This window comes from Mirounga angustirostris, unplaced genomic scaffold, assembly GCF_029215605.1.
Source record: "Mirounga angustirostris isolate CCGP_5_RB_7025 unplaced genomic scaffold, mMirAng1.0.hap1 SCAF_4, whole genome shotgun sequence".
Classification (NCBI taxonomy): domain Eukaryota; kingdom Metazoa; phylum Chordata; class Mammalia; order Carnivora; family Phocidae; genus Mirounga; species Mirounga angustirostris.
This window is the reverse complement of record NW_026991712.1, coordinates 114,458,091-114,472,248: the sequence shown is the minus strand read 5'-3', so window position 1 is coordinate 114,472,248 and position 14,158 is coordinate 114,458,091. Positions and strand designations below refer to the sequence as shown.

Sequence of the window (14,158 nt, the reverse complement as noted above, 5' to 3'; positions counted from 1 at the left end):
GAATATGACTGTAAAAATGCAAATTAAAAAAGATTTTAAAAAAGGGATTGTTAAGATGTTGGTTGAAAAAGGAAAGAAGAAAAATTCAACTAAAAAAATAGAAAAAGAAAAAATAAAGAAAATTTAAAAAATTAACTTTGAAAGACTAAAGAATCATGGGGAAAAAAGCCATGAATTCTATGTGCTGTATTCCCCTAGCACTGGAGTTTTGCAGTTCTCATTGATCAGTAAACTTGGTCTTGACTGGATGTTCTTGCTGATCTTCTGGGGGAGGGGCCTGCTGTAGTGATTCTCAGATGTCTTTGCCCCAGGCGGAATTGCACTGCCCTTGCCAGGGGCCAGACTAAGTAATCTGCTCGGGTTTGCTCTCGGTAGCTTTTGTTCCCCGAAAGCTTTCTGTACAGCTTTAGAGGATGAAACTGAAAATGGCAGCCTCCCAATCTCTCGCCCCAGAGGAGCCGAGAGCTTGGAGCTCCACTCCTCAGTGGTCCCTCAGAGAAAAGCAATCAATCACTCCTGTTTCCCTGGTCCCCAGCTGCACTCTGTGCTCATCGGCTTGTGACCAAGCGTTTCTATCTCTGGCACATGATCCCGTTTGGAGTCTTCAAACCCAGCAGATTACTGTGGTGAGCGCCCATGCTGCTCCTCCTGCGGGAGGAAGGGGAGTCTCCCCGGATCTGCCCTTTGTTGGGTCCCTGCTCAAAGAGCAGGGGCCTGACTGTGCCATGGATCACGGTTTTTGGCAACCCCAAGCTGAGAGCTCACTCCTCGGCTCCGTCTTTGCAGCTGGCTTCCCTGCTCAAATACCTGGGAGCTCTGCCGCACTCAGGCACCCCGTCTTTCTTTGACCCCGAGGGTCCTGAGACCACACTGTCCCAGCGAGGGTTCCACTCCCCGCTTAGCTGCTGGAGTGATGTCCCTCACTGGAGCAGACTTCTAAAAGTTCTGATTTTGTGCTCCGCTGCTCTATCACTTGCTGGTAGCCGGCTGACGGAGGCTCCCTCCCCACACGGTCTATCTTCCCAAATATTGACTCGGATTCACTTCTCCACATGTCCTACCTTTCAGTAAGTGGTAGACTTTCTGTTCATAGAATTGCTGCTATTCTTTTCTTCTATCTCCTGTTGAGTTTGTAAGTGTTCAGAATGGTTTGATAACTATCTAACTGAATTCCTGGAACCAGACGAAATTTAGGTCTCTTACTCCTCCACCATCTTGCTCCTCCTCCCCCCAAAATAAATGCTCCCCCAAGAAACTTCTAATCATGAGTGCTAAAAACTACAAACCATTCTTTGTCTCTTCTATTGTACTCTAACTAGAATGAAATAGAGAAAGAGAGAAAGAAAAGGAGCCGAAGTAACCATCTGGATAACCAATGTTTGAATAATTAAGAACTGGCAAAAGAGTATCTACAAGAATTATAAGAGGTTTGAAGTGACCCAAAGATTTGAATATTTCAATTCTCTGCCAAAAGTCACCAGAATCAGTGAAAACAAAGGACCTGTCAAAAAGAAGCTCTATAGTTTTATAAATAGAACTCTTACATAAATATATCATGCTAACAATGATGATACCCTGCTGAGACAACTGAGACCACAATTTAATTTTAGTATCATCTAAATTTTAGTAGAACATATTTTTTAAAATTTTTTCCCTGACAGTTATTATTTAATAAACATCAGAAAAAAATTACTTCATCTTTTTTGTTTTTTGAATGTCTTTTAATGTCTTTTTGTTTTTTGTTTTTTGAATGTCTTTTAATATTAACTATTTAAAATTTAGTCTTAGTCTTAAGCAATTGTTAAATTTACTAACTGATGTAAAAATTACCAGTTGGGGGGTGCCTGGGTGGCTCAGTCGGTTAACCGTCTGTCTTTGGCTGGAGTCCCAGGATCAAGTCCCGCATCGGGCTCCCTGCTCAGTGGGGAGTCTGCTTCTCCCTCTGACCGTCCCCTCTCTGGTGCTTTCTCTCTCTCTCTCTCTCTCTCAAATAAATAAATAATCTTTAAAAAAAAATTACCAGTTGGTTTGAAATTAACATCTTCATCCATCGTTATCAAGTCCAGAGATGATAAATCATTCAGATTCTTCAAACATAATTCTGTCCAATAATAAACATATTTTTATTTTATTAAGATAAGGAAGCAGCACGAAATAGAGTTTATAATCAAATATGCTAAAGTTCTGTTTCTATATATTTGCTGTGGGAAAAACTATAGTCGCTAATTAAGTGGTAAGGAAATATTCATTAAATAAAAGAGCCAGTTAATAGGCTAAAAAGATTTTCTAGTAGTAACAATAATATAAATTATCAAAATAAGTTATGAAATAACATTTACAACTTGGAACTTGTTATTTTAAATGAGGATATTTGTATTTCCTCATTTAATTCTCATAATAACACAACAAGGTAGGTACTAATATTATTTCATATACAAGTTAGGAAACAAAGAAATAGAGAAGCTAGGTTACTTGCTCCAGGTCTATGTAACCACCCTGCTATCTGATATCCAATGTGGCCTGGTTTTCTTTTTTTTTTTTTTTAACTTTTATCAAAGATATATACACACAAAGTATATTCAAATAAATCTACAAAGATTCTTCAAAAAACACCAGTCTTTTCCCTCCTCTGAGTTTGCCACCTCTTGAGGCAACCACTTGTGACTATTTCAGCTGATGCTTTAGTACTTACTTTAGCATCTCTAACATGCTACTATTGCTACCTGGAAGGAACCTCTGAACAGGAAGTAATGCAAGTTCAGCTCTCACTGACTGATGAAAATCAGAGCAATTATAGTAGCCTGCTGCCCACAGTGCTCCCATTGTTCTATGCTATAAAGCCCAGAAGATTGAAGGTAATTCAGAGCAGGGAGTGGGAATGCCACAACCTGTTCAATCTTAAATAAAGGAGCCACTCACAAAAACACAGCCCTTAAAAGGCAAAATTCTTTGAGAAATAACTTCAGTTTAAGCAACATTGCTTAGGCAGCTTGATAAAGTTTTAAGTATTTGGTTAAGTAAGGCTTTTGAAGTTTTTGCCAATTTTCTTAATTACCCACTATTAACACGCAATAAGTTAATCAGTCAAAGAAGAATACTTACTACATTATATGCTGGGCACTATTCTAAGCTTTAGGTTTACAGCAATAAGCAAGACAAGGTTTCTTCTCTACAGAACTTATATTTTATGGAAGAAAACAGTACAGAATTTAATAATAAATAATAAAGTTTCAGGCATTGAAAGGTACTATGAAAGAAAATAAAGCTGAGAGAAAGGACCTAGAAAATAAGAATTCTTTAGGTTTTAACTTTTTATGTATTTCTGATATAAAGCTATGTAATATCTGATACAGTAAGGATATATTCATCCTAATTTTCAACATAAGCATGTCACCTTTCCAAGAAAAGGAAAACAGCAATAATATCATGGAAATTGTTTTACCATCCTCTCTGAAGAGGTAGATTTAATTAAGGTAGTCCAAGAAGGCCTCTCTGAGGAGTTAATATTTGATCAAAGATCTGAATGAAATGAAGGTGGAGACCACAAGTAAAATATGTGAGAAGTGTTCTAGGAATAAGGAAAAGAATGGAAGGACCTGATGTGGAAACAAGTTTGGTGTTTTAGGAACAGCAAGAGATCCGATTTAGAAACAACAGAATGAAAGGGGGGGGAAATGACAAGAGATGAAGCCAGAGAAATAGGCAAGGAGATATCAAGGTGGATTTGTGGGCTCTGGTGAAAGTTTGCATTTTATTCTAAGAGTGATAAGGGAACTACTGGTGGATCCTGAGCAAGAAAGTATAACCAAATTTAGAAATGCTAAGGATCCTTCCTAAGAGATTTAAAGCAGATCTCCAGGGATACCAAAATATTATATTCAGTTATATAATAAACTTGGCTATTCTTTATAGGTAAAACTTAGCTACCCTATAATGACTAAAGATAAGGCAAATACGAACTGTGGTTCTGCTAATTTAACAAAAGTTAAATCATTACAATTATCAGAATATAGCAAGACTATATTGGACTGTCTTGGTGTATTTGATCATTATGACCAAAAAATATGTTTTAAAAACTCCATTATAAAATTGATCAGTAAATAAAGGATAATACAACTATTTTATAGATCTGTTTCTCAGTAGCACCATTATGAATATATGCTATTGCTTAGCACCTTGCTTCAGCAATATATTTATTCTTTAATCAAGATAATTTTACTGCTTCATCCTTATCTCTGCATTTTAATATGCCATATGTGTATATCCAAGTAGAGAATAAATTAAAATTTGCTAAATATTTTCAGATCTAACCAAGTGAGGGTCTAGACTAGGAGTGCTGCTCTGTAGATGGATGTCTACTCCTTGATCCTTTTTTTCCCCCCTTTAAAGTTATCTTTGTACCCAATGTGAGGCTCTGGTGCTCAAACTGACAACCCCAAGATCAAGGGTTGCATGCTCTACCAATTGAGACAGTGAGGTACCCCAAAATTGGCTAAATATTTTTAGTGGATCTAAAATTTTCTCTTTCACCGAAAGAGAATCAATACAAAGAAGAACTGATAATTTCTAACCTAATAAATGCTCAATAATTTTTTGATATTTGAAAAGACAGGTAATGAAGTATTAATTAATTGAAAAATTAAGCTGGGATTTGATGGGAATATATCATTAATTAGCACAGATTAGGATAAGAAGCCCATAATCAAGGTAGGCTTATATATTCAAGTAATTACTAGAAAAATGAAGAGTTGTATATCTATAGGCAATATTTTCAAAGATGAGGGTCATTTTTAAAATAAAAACAAAGTTAACATATTATAAAAAGGAAGATATTCTGATAGAATTAAAAAATTCATTAATTCAGTAAAAAAGCATATGTGCTAAACTTTATTTGCATGTGAAAAAGGAATACTTCATATATTTTTTTCTGGAAACAAGTTTACTTTTTTAAGAAATAATTTACCAAAGAGTATTCTTACTTTCACACTAACTGACCTTTTTCATTAAAATTTATAAAATATAATTTTTACAAGGAAATGCATCTAACCTTGTAATTTTGCTTCAATTCCATCTTTGTTCAATCCAGATGCAAAACCTGTAAAAGTTATGAAAATTCATAAAAAATTAAAATAGAAAGGACTTAACTCATTTTTATAGGCTCAGTTTATACCCGAGTTAACTAGAAAAGAGTAGTCTAACTTAATTTTAAATAGGGGGAAAAATAGCTTAATGAGTTAAAACAAGGCTTAGCTATCTATAGAAAATAACCACTGCTATAAAATCCTTTCAATATCAATTGGCTATCTTTTGCTTTTTTTACTGTACAACCATGACCATGCATACTGTATTTTTTCCCCTTGGAGATCTTAAAGTTTTGAACCTGTGTACATTAGAATAGTATTGTAACAAATCAGGTTTTAATTTGATATAATTTGATATTCAGCAATTCCAAGTATTTTTACTTTATAACTGTACCATATGAAAGAACCTTCTAGAAGCAATATAACCATATGTGTGTTAGCTTTAGAAGCAGGATGCAAACTCCAGCAGCAACAGCAGTACTATATCCTTTGATTTGAACACTAGTTCAGACAAAATTTAAGAATTTTTTTTACTTTACCTTTTAAAAAATAATTTTAGTCACTTTTATTATTTTTATTTGAGTTAATTTTTTTTAAAAGATCTATTTTTAATGGTGATTTCAAACCTTATTAAAAGACTGGAAGTAAAACAGATAAAGATTTCTCATATTTGTCTACTCTTGCCTCTAATGTATTTATGAATATTATTTTTTATTTCTGTTACCTATTAGTGTCTGTAATCTATTCTGTGACTTAATAGTATAAATATAGATTCAACTGGCTTGAAACATTTACTACTTTTTCAAATCAAGTAACAAACCATAATGAGATGGATTTTTCAAGGCTCTGATGTAAAGCAAAGTTGATCGTATCCATTCCAAAGCAATATTCACATCTGTGATGGTATGTAACACTATCTCTGCATTTAAATGTTCAATAAGATGTCTGTGTAAACTAGTAGAAAAAAACCCAAAACCTTTGTATTAGTAATATGTATTTCAATGCCATAACCTTATTTTTTAAACTGCAATAATATTTTGAATAATTCAACTGAATATAATTGAATAATATACTCATTGCTATATTATTAATTCATGAAAAATAACTTAATTTTCAAAAATATAAGAGAAAACCATAAAAATCAGTTCAACTGTTAAAAAATTATAGATTTTTCTCTATCCCATGGCTCCAGAAGACATTATTACTTAAAAAGAGTGAGAGTGAATATTCTCTCAGAGTATTACAATCATATGCTTTACTAAAAGCTTCCAGATTGCCTATCTCTCTATTATTAAACAAATTTTAAAGATGTAAAGAGATGTGAAAATTATAGTCTTATTACTAATTTGGCCTTTTATAACAAGGATACATGCCACCACATGCTAGGAAACTACTGAATAAAAATATTACGCTATCCTTTTTTTTTAACTATTAAATTTCTTAAAAGGACACAAACTTTCTACTTAGATTACTGAAAAGTTTCAAGACAATGGCCTTAGAAAATCTCCTAATCAAATTTCCTTTTAATATGTGAAAAGGAAAAATATAAGTGGTATTAACAACTTTTTAGAATATTTTCTGTATTACCTGCTTTCTACAGTGTCACTACAAGCTAACATCTGAATATACTTCTCTTTTGTACTTAACCGAGTCATAATAACTGCAGTAGCTGTAGTATCAAACTGGAAAAAAAATAAACACAGAGAAATGTAGTAAAAAAGAGTACATGTTGGCACCAGTCCTCTTCAAGAACTCATGAGTTTCATTTTATATTAAACAGTCCCTGACTTAAACAACAGGTCAAAAATGCCTTAAAACTGTTTCTGAATTTGAATGTTCACTGAAAATTTAATTAAAAACCTTCCAAGAGTATAGATGTAAAAATATTACTTTGGTTTCAATGTAACATAATTTTGGTATTAGTAAAATCAAAACAAACTTAGGCACCTGGATAAAAGTTATAAGATTGGTGTAGTTTACATATAATCTAATTGATCTTATAAAAACTATGACTTATATAACATAATATTTTGACTTCTTTGAAAAGATACTCTTCCTAAATGTTCCCTAACTATATGAATGACTTCTTTATTTGAGTATTTGCTAAAGGTAGGACATGTTTTGTAATGTATATGGGCTAATTTTTAATTGTCACAATACCTGGGGACCACTATTGGCATTTTGTGCTAAGACTCGGGGATGCTACACATTCTGCAATGTATGACAGTCCTACACAATGAAAAACTGTCCCATCTAAAATACAAATAGCATCCCCATTCAGAACAAAAAACAAAAACCAAAAAAACCTCAAAACCAAAAAAAAAAAAAAAAACCAAAAAATTTTTGACAGTATATACACATTTATCAGCCCAACCATCAGCCAAGGGAAACTCAGAGGGAGTAGAGGCAGCATGTCTCCTTTGGTGAGACTTGTTTTACTTCTATGTCTCCATTAAAGTAGATTTCCTGTTGCACTTATTTTTAAACCTAATCTGAATATGAAACGTTAATCTCCTGTTTAACAAAAAGTACACAAAAAACAGTTTTTGCTTTTTACCTTATTTTAAAACAAGTTACAAAAATAAAATATTGTCACTTACTTGAGGTCGACCAGCTCTACCAATCATCTGTAGAATATCTGTTTCACTATACTCTTCAAACATTCCTCCAGCATAATGCATCGTAGATTTTATAACTACTAGGTGAGCAGGCAAATTTACTCCCATAGCTAAAGTACTGGTAGTAACTGCATCAGATTAAGAAATAATAGTTTCAAGCCATATAATTTTATTGCCTCAGGTAGACATCATTTTATAAAATATATATTCTTATAAATATAATAAAAATTCATACATAGGGAACTTAGGAAAAACAAAGAGGAAAAGAACATTACAGTGTAAAATAATAACACATCTTAAAACCAAAAAACTATTAAATTCTTACTTTTCAGGTAGCACTATTCAGTAGCATGATAAAGAACTAAAACTGCCAGAGTTTACTGTAGCATGTATATGCATGGGTAATTACATAATTTTAGATTCTTGGAAGAAAAGCAGAAATAAGTCAGAATACTTGAGCTTTTTCTTTTTTTCTCTTAACAGATAAATAGTTTTCCAAAATATAATAGCCACAAGAATATGTTTTACTTACAAAGAACTGGTAGATCTCCAACAGTGAAAGCTCCTTCAACTACTTTTCTATCTAACAGCTCCATACCAGCATGATGATAAGCAACACCATGTATTAAGATATCTATAATAAAAATATATAATCTGTTATATGCTGTTAATATTTCATCCATAATTGATTTCTTTTATGTGTAGCTGAAAATGCTATTCAAAAATAATCTCTAAACTTACCTCTCAGTTTTGAATCTCTTACGGAATATGCACACTTCTGTAACCTATTTTAAAAATACCATAAAACTTTAAGAGTTATTCCATTAACATAAAAACTCTTAGTTTATTAATCATTTTGAAGCTATAGATATCAAAACGTTTTCACAATATCATTGTTTGAAAATCACCTTTAAGAAGTACAGAATATCTAACTTTCATATTCAGAAGTCCCTAAACTTACAACTCAGCAAAACAAGAAACAATTTAAAAATGGGCAAAGGACCTAAAAAACATTTTTCCAGTAAAGTTATACAAATGGCCAACAATACATGGAAAGATGCTCCACATCACTAATCATCAGGGACAAATGAAAGTCAAAACTACAATGAGGTATCACCTCACACCTGTTGAATGGCTAGTATTAAAATGACAGGAGATAACAAATGCTGGTGAGGATGTAGAGAAAAGAGAGCCCGTGTGCACTGTTGGTGGGAATAGTAAACTAATACGGCGACTATGGAAAACAATATGAAGATTCCTCAAAAAACTAAATATAGAACTACCACATCATCCAGCAATTCCACTTCTGGATTATATCCAAAGGAAACAAAATCATATCTCAAAGAGATACCTGTACTCCTATGTTGACTGCAAAATTATTCAGAATAGCCAACATATAGAAACAACTTAAGTGTCTGAGACAGATGAATGGACAAAGAACATTTGATATACACACACAAACACACACACACGCACAATGGAATATTATTCAGTCTTAAGAAAGAAGGAAATTCTGCCTTTTTCGACAACATGGATGAAGCTAGCGGGCATTGTGCTAAGTGAAATTAGCCAAAATGGTAATAATATGGTAATATAGATAGTCGATGCCCATATTATCCCACCCTGATTAAGAAATTGAAACTGACAGAAGTAATGTGCCCAGTGGTACCCAGCTAGTAAAGTGGCAGCACTGCAATCCAAATCATGGTCTCTAACTTAATGCTCTTTTTTTTTTTCTTTTTAAGATTTATTTATTTATTTGAGAGAGAGAGAGAACAGTGTGGGGCAGGCAGGAGAGAGGGAGAATCCTAAGCAGACTCGGAGCCTGACGGGGGCTCCATCCCACGACCCCAAGATCATGACCTGAGCTAAAACCAAGAGTCGGTTGCTCAACAGCCTGCACCATCCAGGAGCCTCTCATGTTGTTTCTAATACCAGCATTTCATTCCTGGAAAAACAGGAATAAAAATGGGGGGAAAAGGGGGGGAAAAAAAGGGAGAGACAAAGAGTGAAAAAAGAATTGAAAGACAAGAGAAATTTTCCTATCAAAAACTAATGATGTAATGTACAATGATTAACATAACATAATAAAATAAAATTAAAAAACCTTATAAGAATACTGTGTGGTGTCAAAGTGGTGAAATAATCCATGGGGGAAAGGTGATACTAAAATTATGGTTATGAAGTGCTTTTTGTCCTTCTGTTCTGCAGTTAAACTTAGATTTGTGTCATGCTTTATATTTCTCATACCTTTCGTGATAAAATATATTAGAAAGTATTCCAATCATCAGAAAAAAAAAAAAGAAATTTTCCTTGAGTAACTAGGTAAAGAGTGGGAAGTAAGAAAAGGAGAAACATGATATATGCTTCTGTGTACGAAAATGATTATCTAAAACAAAATTAGCTAATTTGGGTGCAGCAGACAACAGGGTAAAAGGGAAAGGATGCAATGGAAATTAGTTTTAAGGATGCACACAGGTTAGCTATTTCAGTTCCTTACTCTTATAGATAGGTTCAGGTTCAAAATACTAATTATTAAGTACTCATCTTGGGAGGTCATATAACCATTCCATATGAATTCTATAAGTTTTAAAAAATTTCCTTCAGAGTTAGTTTTTGAGCAAGAAAATAAGCCTCATTGCTTGACAACCACATCTGTTTCTGACTAAAAGTCACATGGCCCAACTTGATCAACTAGTTTATTCACCCACGTAGAAAAGTTCCAAATTACTCTTTGCTACTTACAGTCTCCTTACTCTATAGCTACACTTTATTTTAAAAATTCCAGTTTACATTTATACTATTACTAGTTTTATAATGACCTGGTCAATTGGTTTTTGAAACCCCATCTTTGCTAAAAACATTTAGAAAATTAATAATCAAGAATGCTAAAAAACCAAGTGCAGCTGGTATGGAAACTATCAATTGTGATTTGATTATAGAAAAGGATTTTGCCAGCAAAATGACCTAATGGATGCATACATTCTCCCAATATGCTTGATCATTGCCCATAAGTAGCCAAGAAGTTTTCTGGATTAAAACCAAAGGCTCAGACCAGGTGATTAAAATAAAAACTTAAAAAAAAAAGCTTGGGAAACATTCTTATTATGAGAATACTACCAATTAACTTCTTGAAGTTAACTAAGACATTCCAAAATATAGAAATATTTTGTTATTTGAATGCATGATACAAAGAAGAGGTATTTAATAAAAAGCTAAAGAAACCAGAGTACAAAATAGCTGAACATGTTAGATTGAGAAACCATAGTAACAGAACCTGGGGCTTGAATAGCAAAAAGAAGTCTTGTAGTAATTGTTAGAACATGAGTGGTCAAAGGGGAATTGAGGTAAGCATCAGTCTCTTTTCCTGGTCTACACCAACTCAAAATGGCATTCCATTCCTTTTCACTCAATATATCCAAAACAGAATCATGGTTCTTTCTCTCAAACTAACTCCTCTTCCAGTGTTCGCCCATCTAAATTATACAACACTCCCTGGTTGCTCATGGCAGAAACCTATCACTGACACCTCTCTCACCTTCCTCCACATAGGCAAACAATTACCAAGTCCTGTTTATTCTTACTTCTAATTATATCTTAAATATATCATTTTATCTCCATCAACACTGCCACCTCCTTAGTTCAAATCACTATTAGTTTCTAATAGTTTGAGATGCTCATACATATGCAATTGGAGATGTCAGTTAGGCATGGACTATAGACTAGAGTTCAGAATGGAGTTATAAATTTAGGAACTCACAGACATATATAAATATGAGCATACATATATTCTTTGAACCCATGTGATAGATACAAATACCCAGGAGTGTGGAATTAGAAAGAATGAACCTTGGAAAGAACCTCTAGAATGTCAACACTTCAGAGTTGGGTAGAAGAGGTGAAAAGAGGATTGAGAATGAGCAGCCAGCAAAGTAGGAAGAAACTTGGTAGAGGATGATCTCGGAAGCACAGAGTCCAGAGTTTTTAAATAAGGTGGGAGGGATCAAATGTATTAGAAGCTCCTGAGAGATCAACAGCAAGTTTAGCTTTAGTGAAAGATTACAACAGATGCCAAATTCAAAGTGGATTAAAAAAAAAAAATGAAGACAGCAATATGAATAACCTTTCAAGAAACATGGCTATGAAATAAAGAAGACAGGATCATAATGTCACTAAGATTCACTCTCACTTAATCTTCCAAATTACTATTATCTTTAATTTATAGATGAGGAAACTAAGGCTTAGAGAGGCTGATTAACTTGAAAAGGTGAAGGAAAAAAACCTAGTTTTCTCATCTCATCTAGATAATCCCTAAAAGTCTTCCTATCTCCAATAACAAAAAAGAAAAAATATACCTCTGTTTCTGTTCCACAGCCATAATAAATTTAGCATCTTTCACAAGAACAGAAGCAGCCTGTTGTACACCTTTTCTTGTTGCACAAAACTGAAAATAAATGAGTAATTCTTGGATTAATCATATTAAAAGCTGAACATCACACTCAAAAATAAGCAAGTAACAATCCATACCACAAGTGTGGGTTTCTGATCAGAGTATGTTTGTATAACACTGGCAATTTTGTAGTTGAGGGTTAAATCAAACTTAAATTCGGTTTGGTTACTTCTGCAGGGAAATCCAAGGACCACTTTCCGAAGTTTCACTGGCCTGTGTTTCTCATCCATTTTCAGACATACCGCAGGTCTTTCACCATCTGAAAGCCATTCTGCAATCTTTAAATAACAGAAACATACATTAAAAGTTTTTTCTAGTCAAGTTTTATGGCTAAACATAACCAAATAATAGACCACTTTTAAAGAGAAGGTATAAAAATAATTAGGCTGTCTTTGTCAGTATTACATATTCCAGTGACACTATTCTATTTATATATTGGTAGGTATTATCAGTAGCAGTATTTTAAGATTAGTCCCACTCTTCAACATGGTAAACTCCCAATTAATTATTATTTTGTTTTATTTTCCTTCCCAAGAGTCCAAAATAAAATTAAAATTGATTTTGGCAGAGAAACTGAATTTCTCACTATCATTATAACCTTCCTATTTTTCAGAACTATGCCTAGATATGCATGACAGATCTTTTGAGTTGTGCTAAATAATAGCCAAAGAGTAGCAAAGTAATGGTTGGCTTAGATTGGCAAGGGTTGACAATTTTTAAACAAAGAGCAAATAAACACTTGAGAGATGGCAGTGCCGAAAGCACATTTCAGACTCAATGCCTGAGTCACTTGTTAATTTCTGAAGCTATGGTGAGCAATCCTTATCTTCATATAACCTGGTTAGTAATTAGGCTTCATGCCTGCTCTGAAACTGACCATTGCTTTGACAGGAAGATGGATTAATGAGTTTTTAGTTACAGGGGAAGGAAATATTAAAACATTTTCAAGGCTACCATGTGTACAAAAAAGATCACACAAGAATTTAATTTGAAAGGGGAAGAAGGCCAAGAGTGAAGACCTTAATTTAGGAGAAAATTGAGAAAGAAGACTTGTACAAAGAGACAGGAAAGTAGCATTCACAGATGTAGTGATTATCACAAAGGGCAAAAGAATTTCAAGAATTACAGAGTACTGATATTTAATGACAGCTTACAAATCAATAAGAAAAGTTTATTATCCCAATGTGAAAAAAAGGGTAAAGAACATGACCTGACAAGGTACAAAAAAAGAACTTAAAGTAATTGATATATTAAAAATATTTACTTCAACATGATGCCCCCAGCTTTGTTTTTCTTTTTCAACATTTCCTTGGCAATTCAGGTTCTTTTCTGGTTCCATACAAATTTTAGGATTGTTTGTTCCAGCTCTTTGAAAAATGCCATTGGTATTAGGATCGGGTTGGCATTCAAAGTATTGACTGCTCTGGGCAGCATAGACATTTTAACAATGTTTAGTCCTCCAATCCATGAGCATGGAATGTTTTTCCATCTTTTTGTGTCTTCTTCAATTTCCTTCATAACTGTTCTGTAGTTTCTAGAGTACAGATCCTTTACCTCTTTAGTTAGGTTTATTCCAAAGTACCTTATGGTTTTTAGTGCTATTGTAAATGGAATCAATTCCCTAATTTCTCTTTCTACAATTACATTGTTAGTGTATAGAAAAGCAACTGATTTCTGTGCATTGATTTTGTATCCTGCCATGTTACTGAATTGCTATATGAGTTCTAGTAATTTGGGGGTGGAGTCTTTTGGGTTTTCCACATAAAGTATCACATTGCCTGATTTCAAGCTATATTACAAAGCTGTGATCACCAAGACAGCATGGTACTGGCACAAAAACAAATAGAGAGCCCAGATATGGACCCTCAACTCTATGGTCAACTAATCTTCAACAAAGCAGGAAAAATGTCCAATGGAAAAAAGACAGTCTCTTCAATAAATGATGCTGGGAAAATTGAACAGCTATATACAAAAGAATGAAACTCGACTATTCTCTTACACCATACACA

General features: G+C 33.6%; 1 protein-coding gene across 1 annotated transcript in view; it reads right to left on the bottom strand.

Annotated features, from left to right (window-relative positions):
- The window catches only part of HFM1 (helicase for meiosis 1), a 129,029-nt gene that overhangs the window by 86,792 nt on the left and 28,079 nt on the right, over positions 1-14,158 (bottom strand). Inside the window, exons 12-20 of the mRNA XM_064588835.1 lie at positions 12,227-12,427; positions 12,055-12,143; positions 8,441-8,484; positions 8,232-8,333; positions 7,682-7,827; positions 6,669-6,763; positions 5,902-6,035; positions 5,048-5,095; positions 2,021-2,101 (exon numbers count right to left, since the gene is read on the bottom strand). Coding sequence (XP_064444905.1) covers positions 2,021-2,101; positions 5,048-5,095; positions 5,902-6,035; positions 6,669-6,763; positions 7,682-7,827; positions 8,232-8,333; positions 8,441-8,484; positions 12,055-12,143; positions 12,227-12,427 — 940 coding nt within the window. The remainder of the gene's footprint in view (positions 1-2,020; positions 2,102-5,047; positions 5,096-5,901; positions 6,036-6,668; positions 6,764-7,681; positions 7,828-8,231; positions 8,334-8,440; positions 8,485-12,054; positions 12,144-12,226; positions 12,428-14,158) is intronic.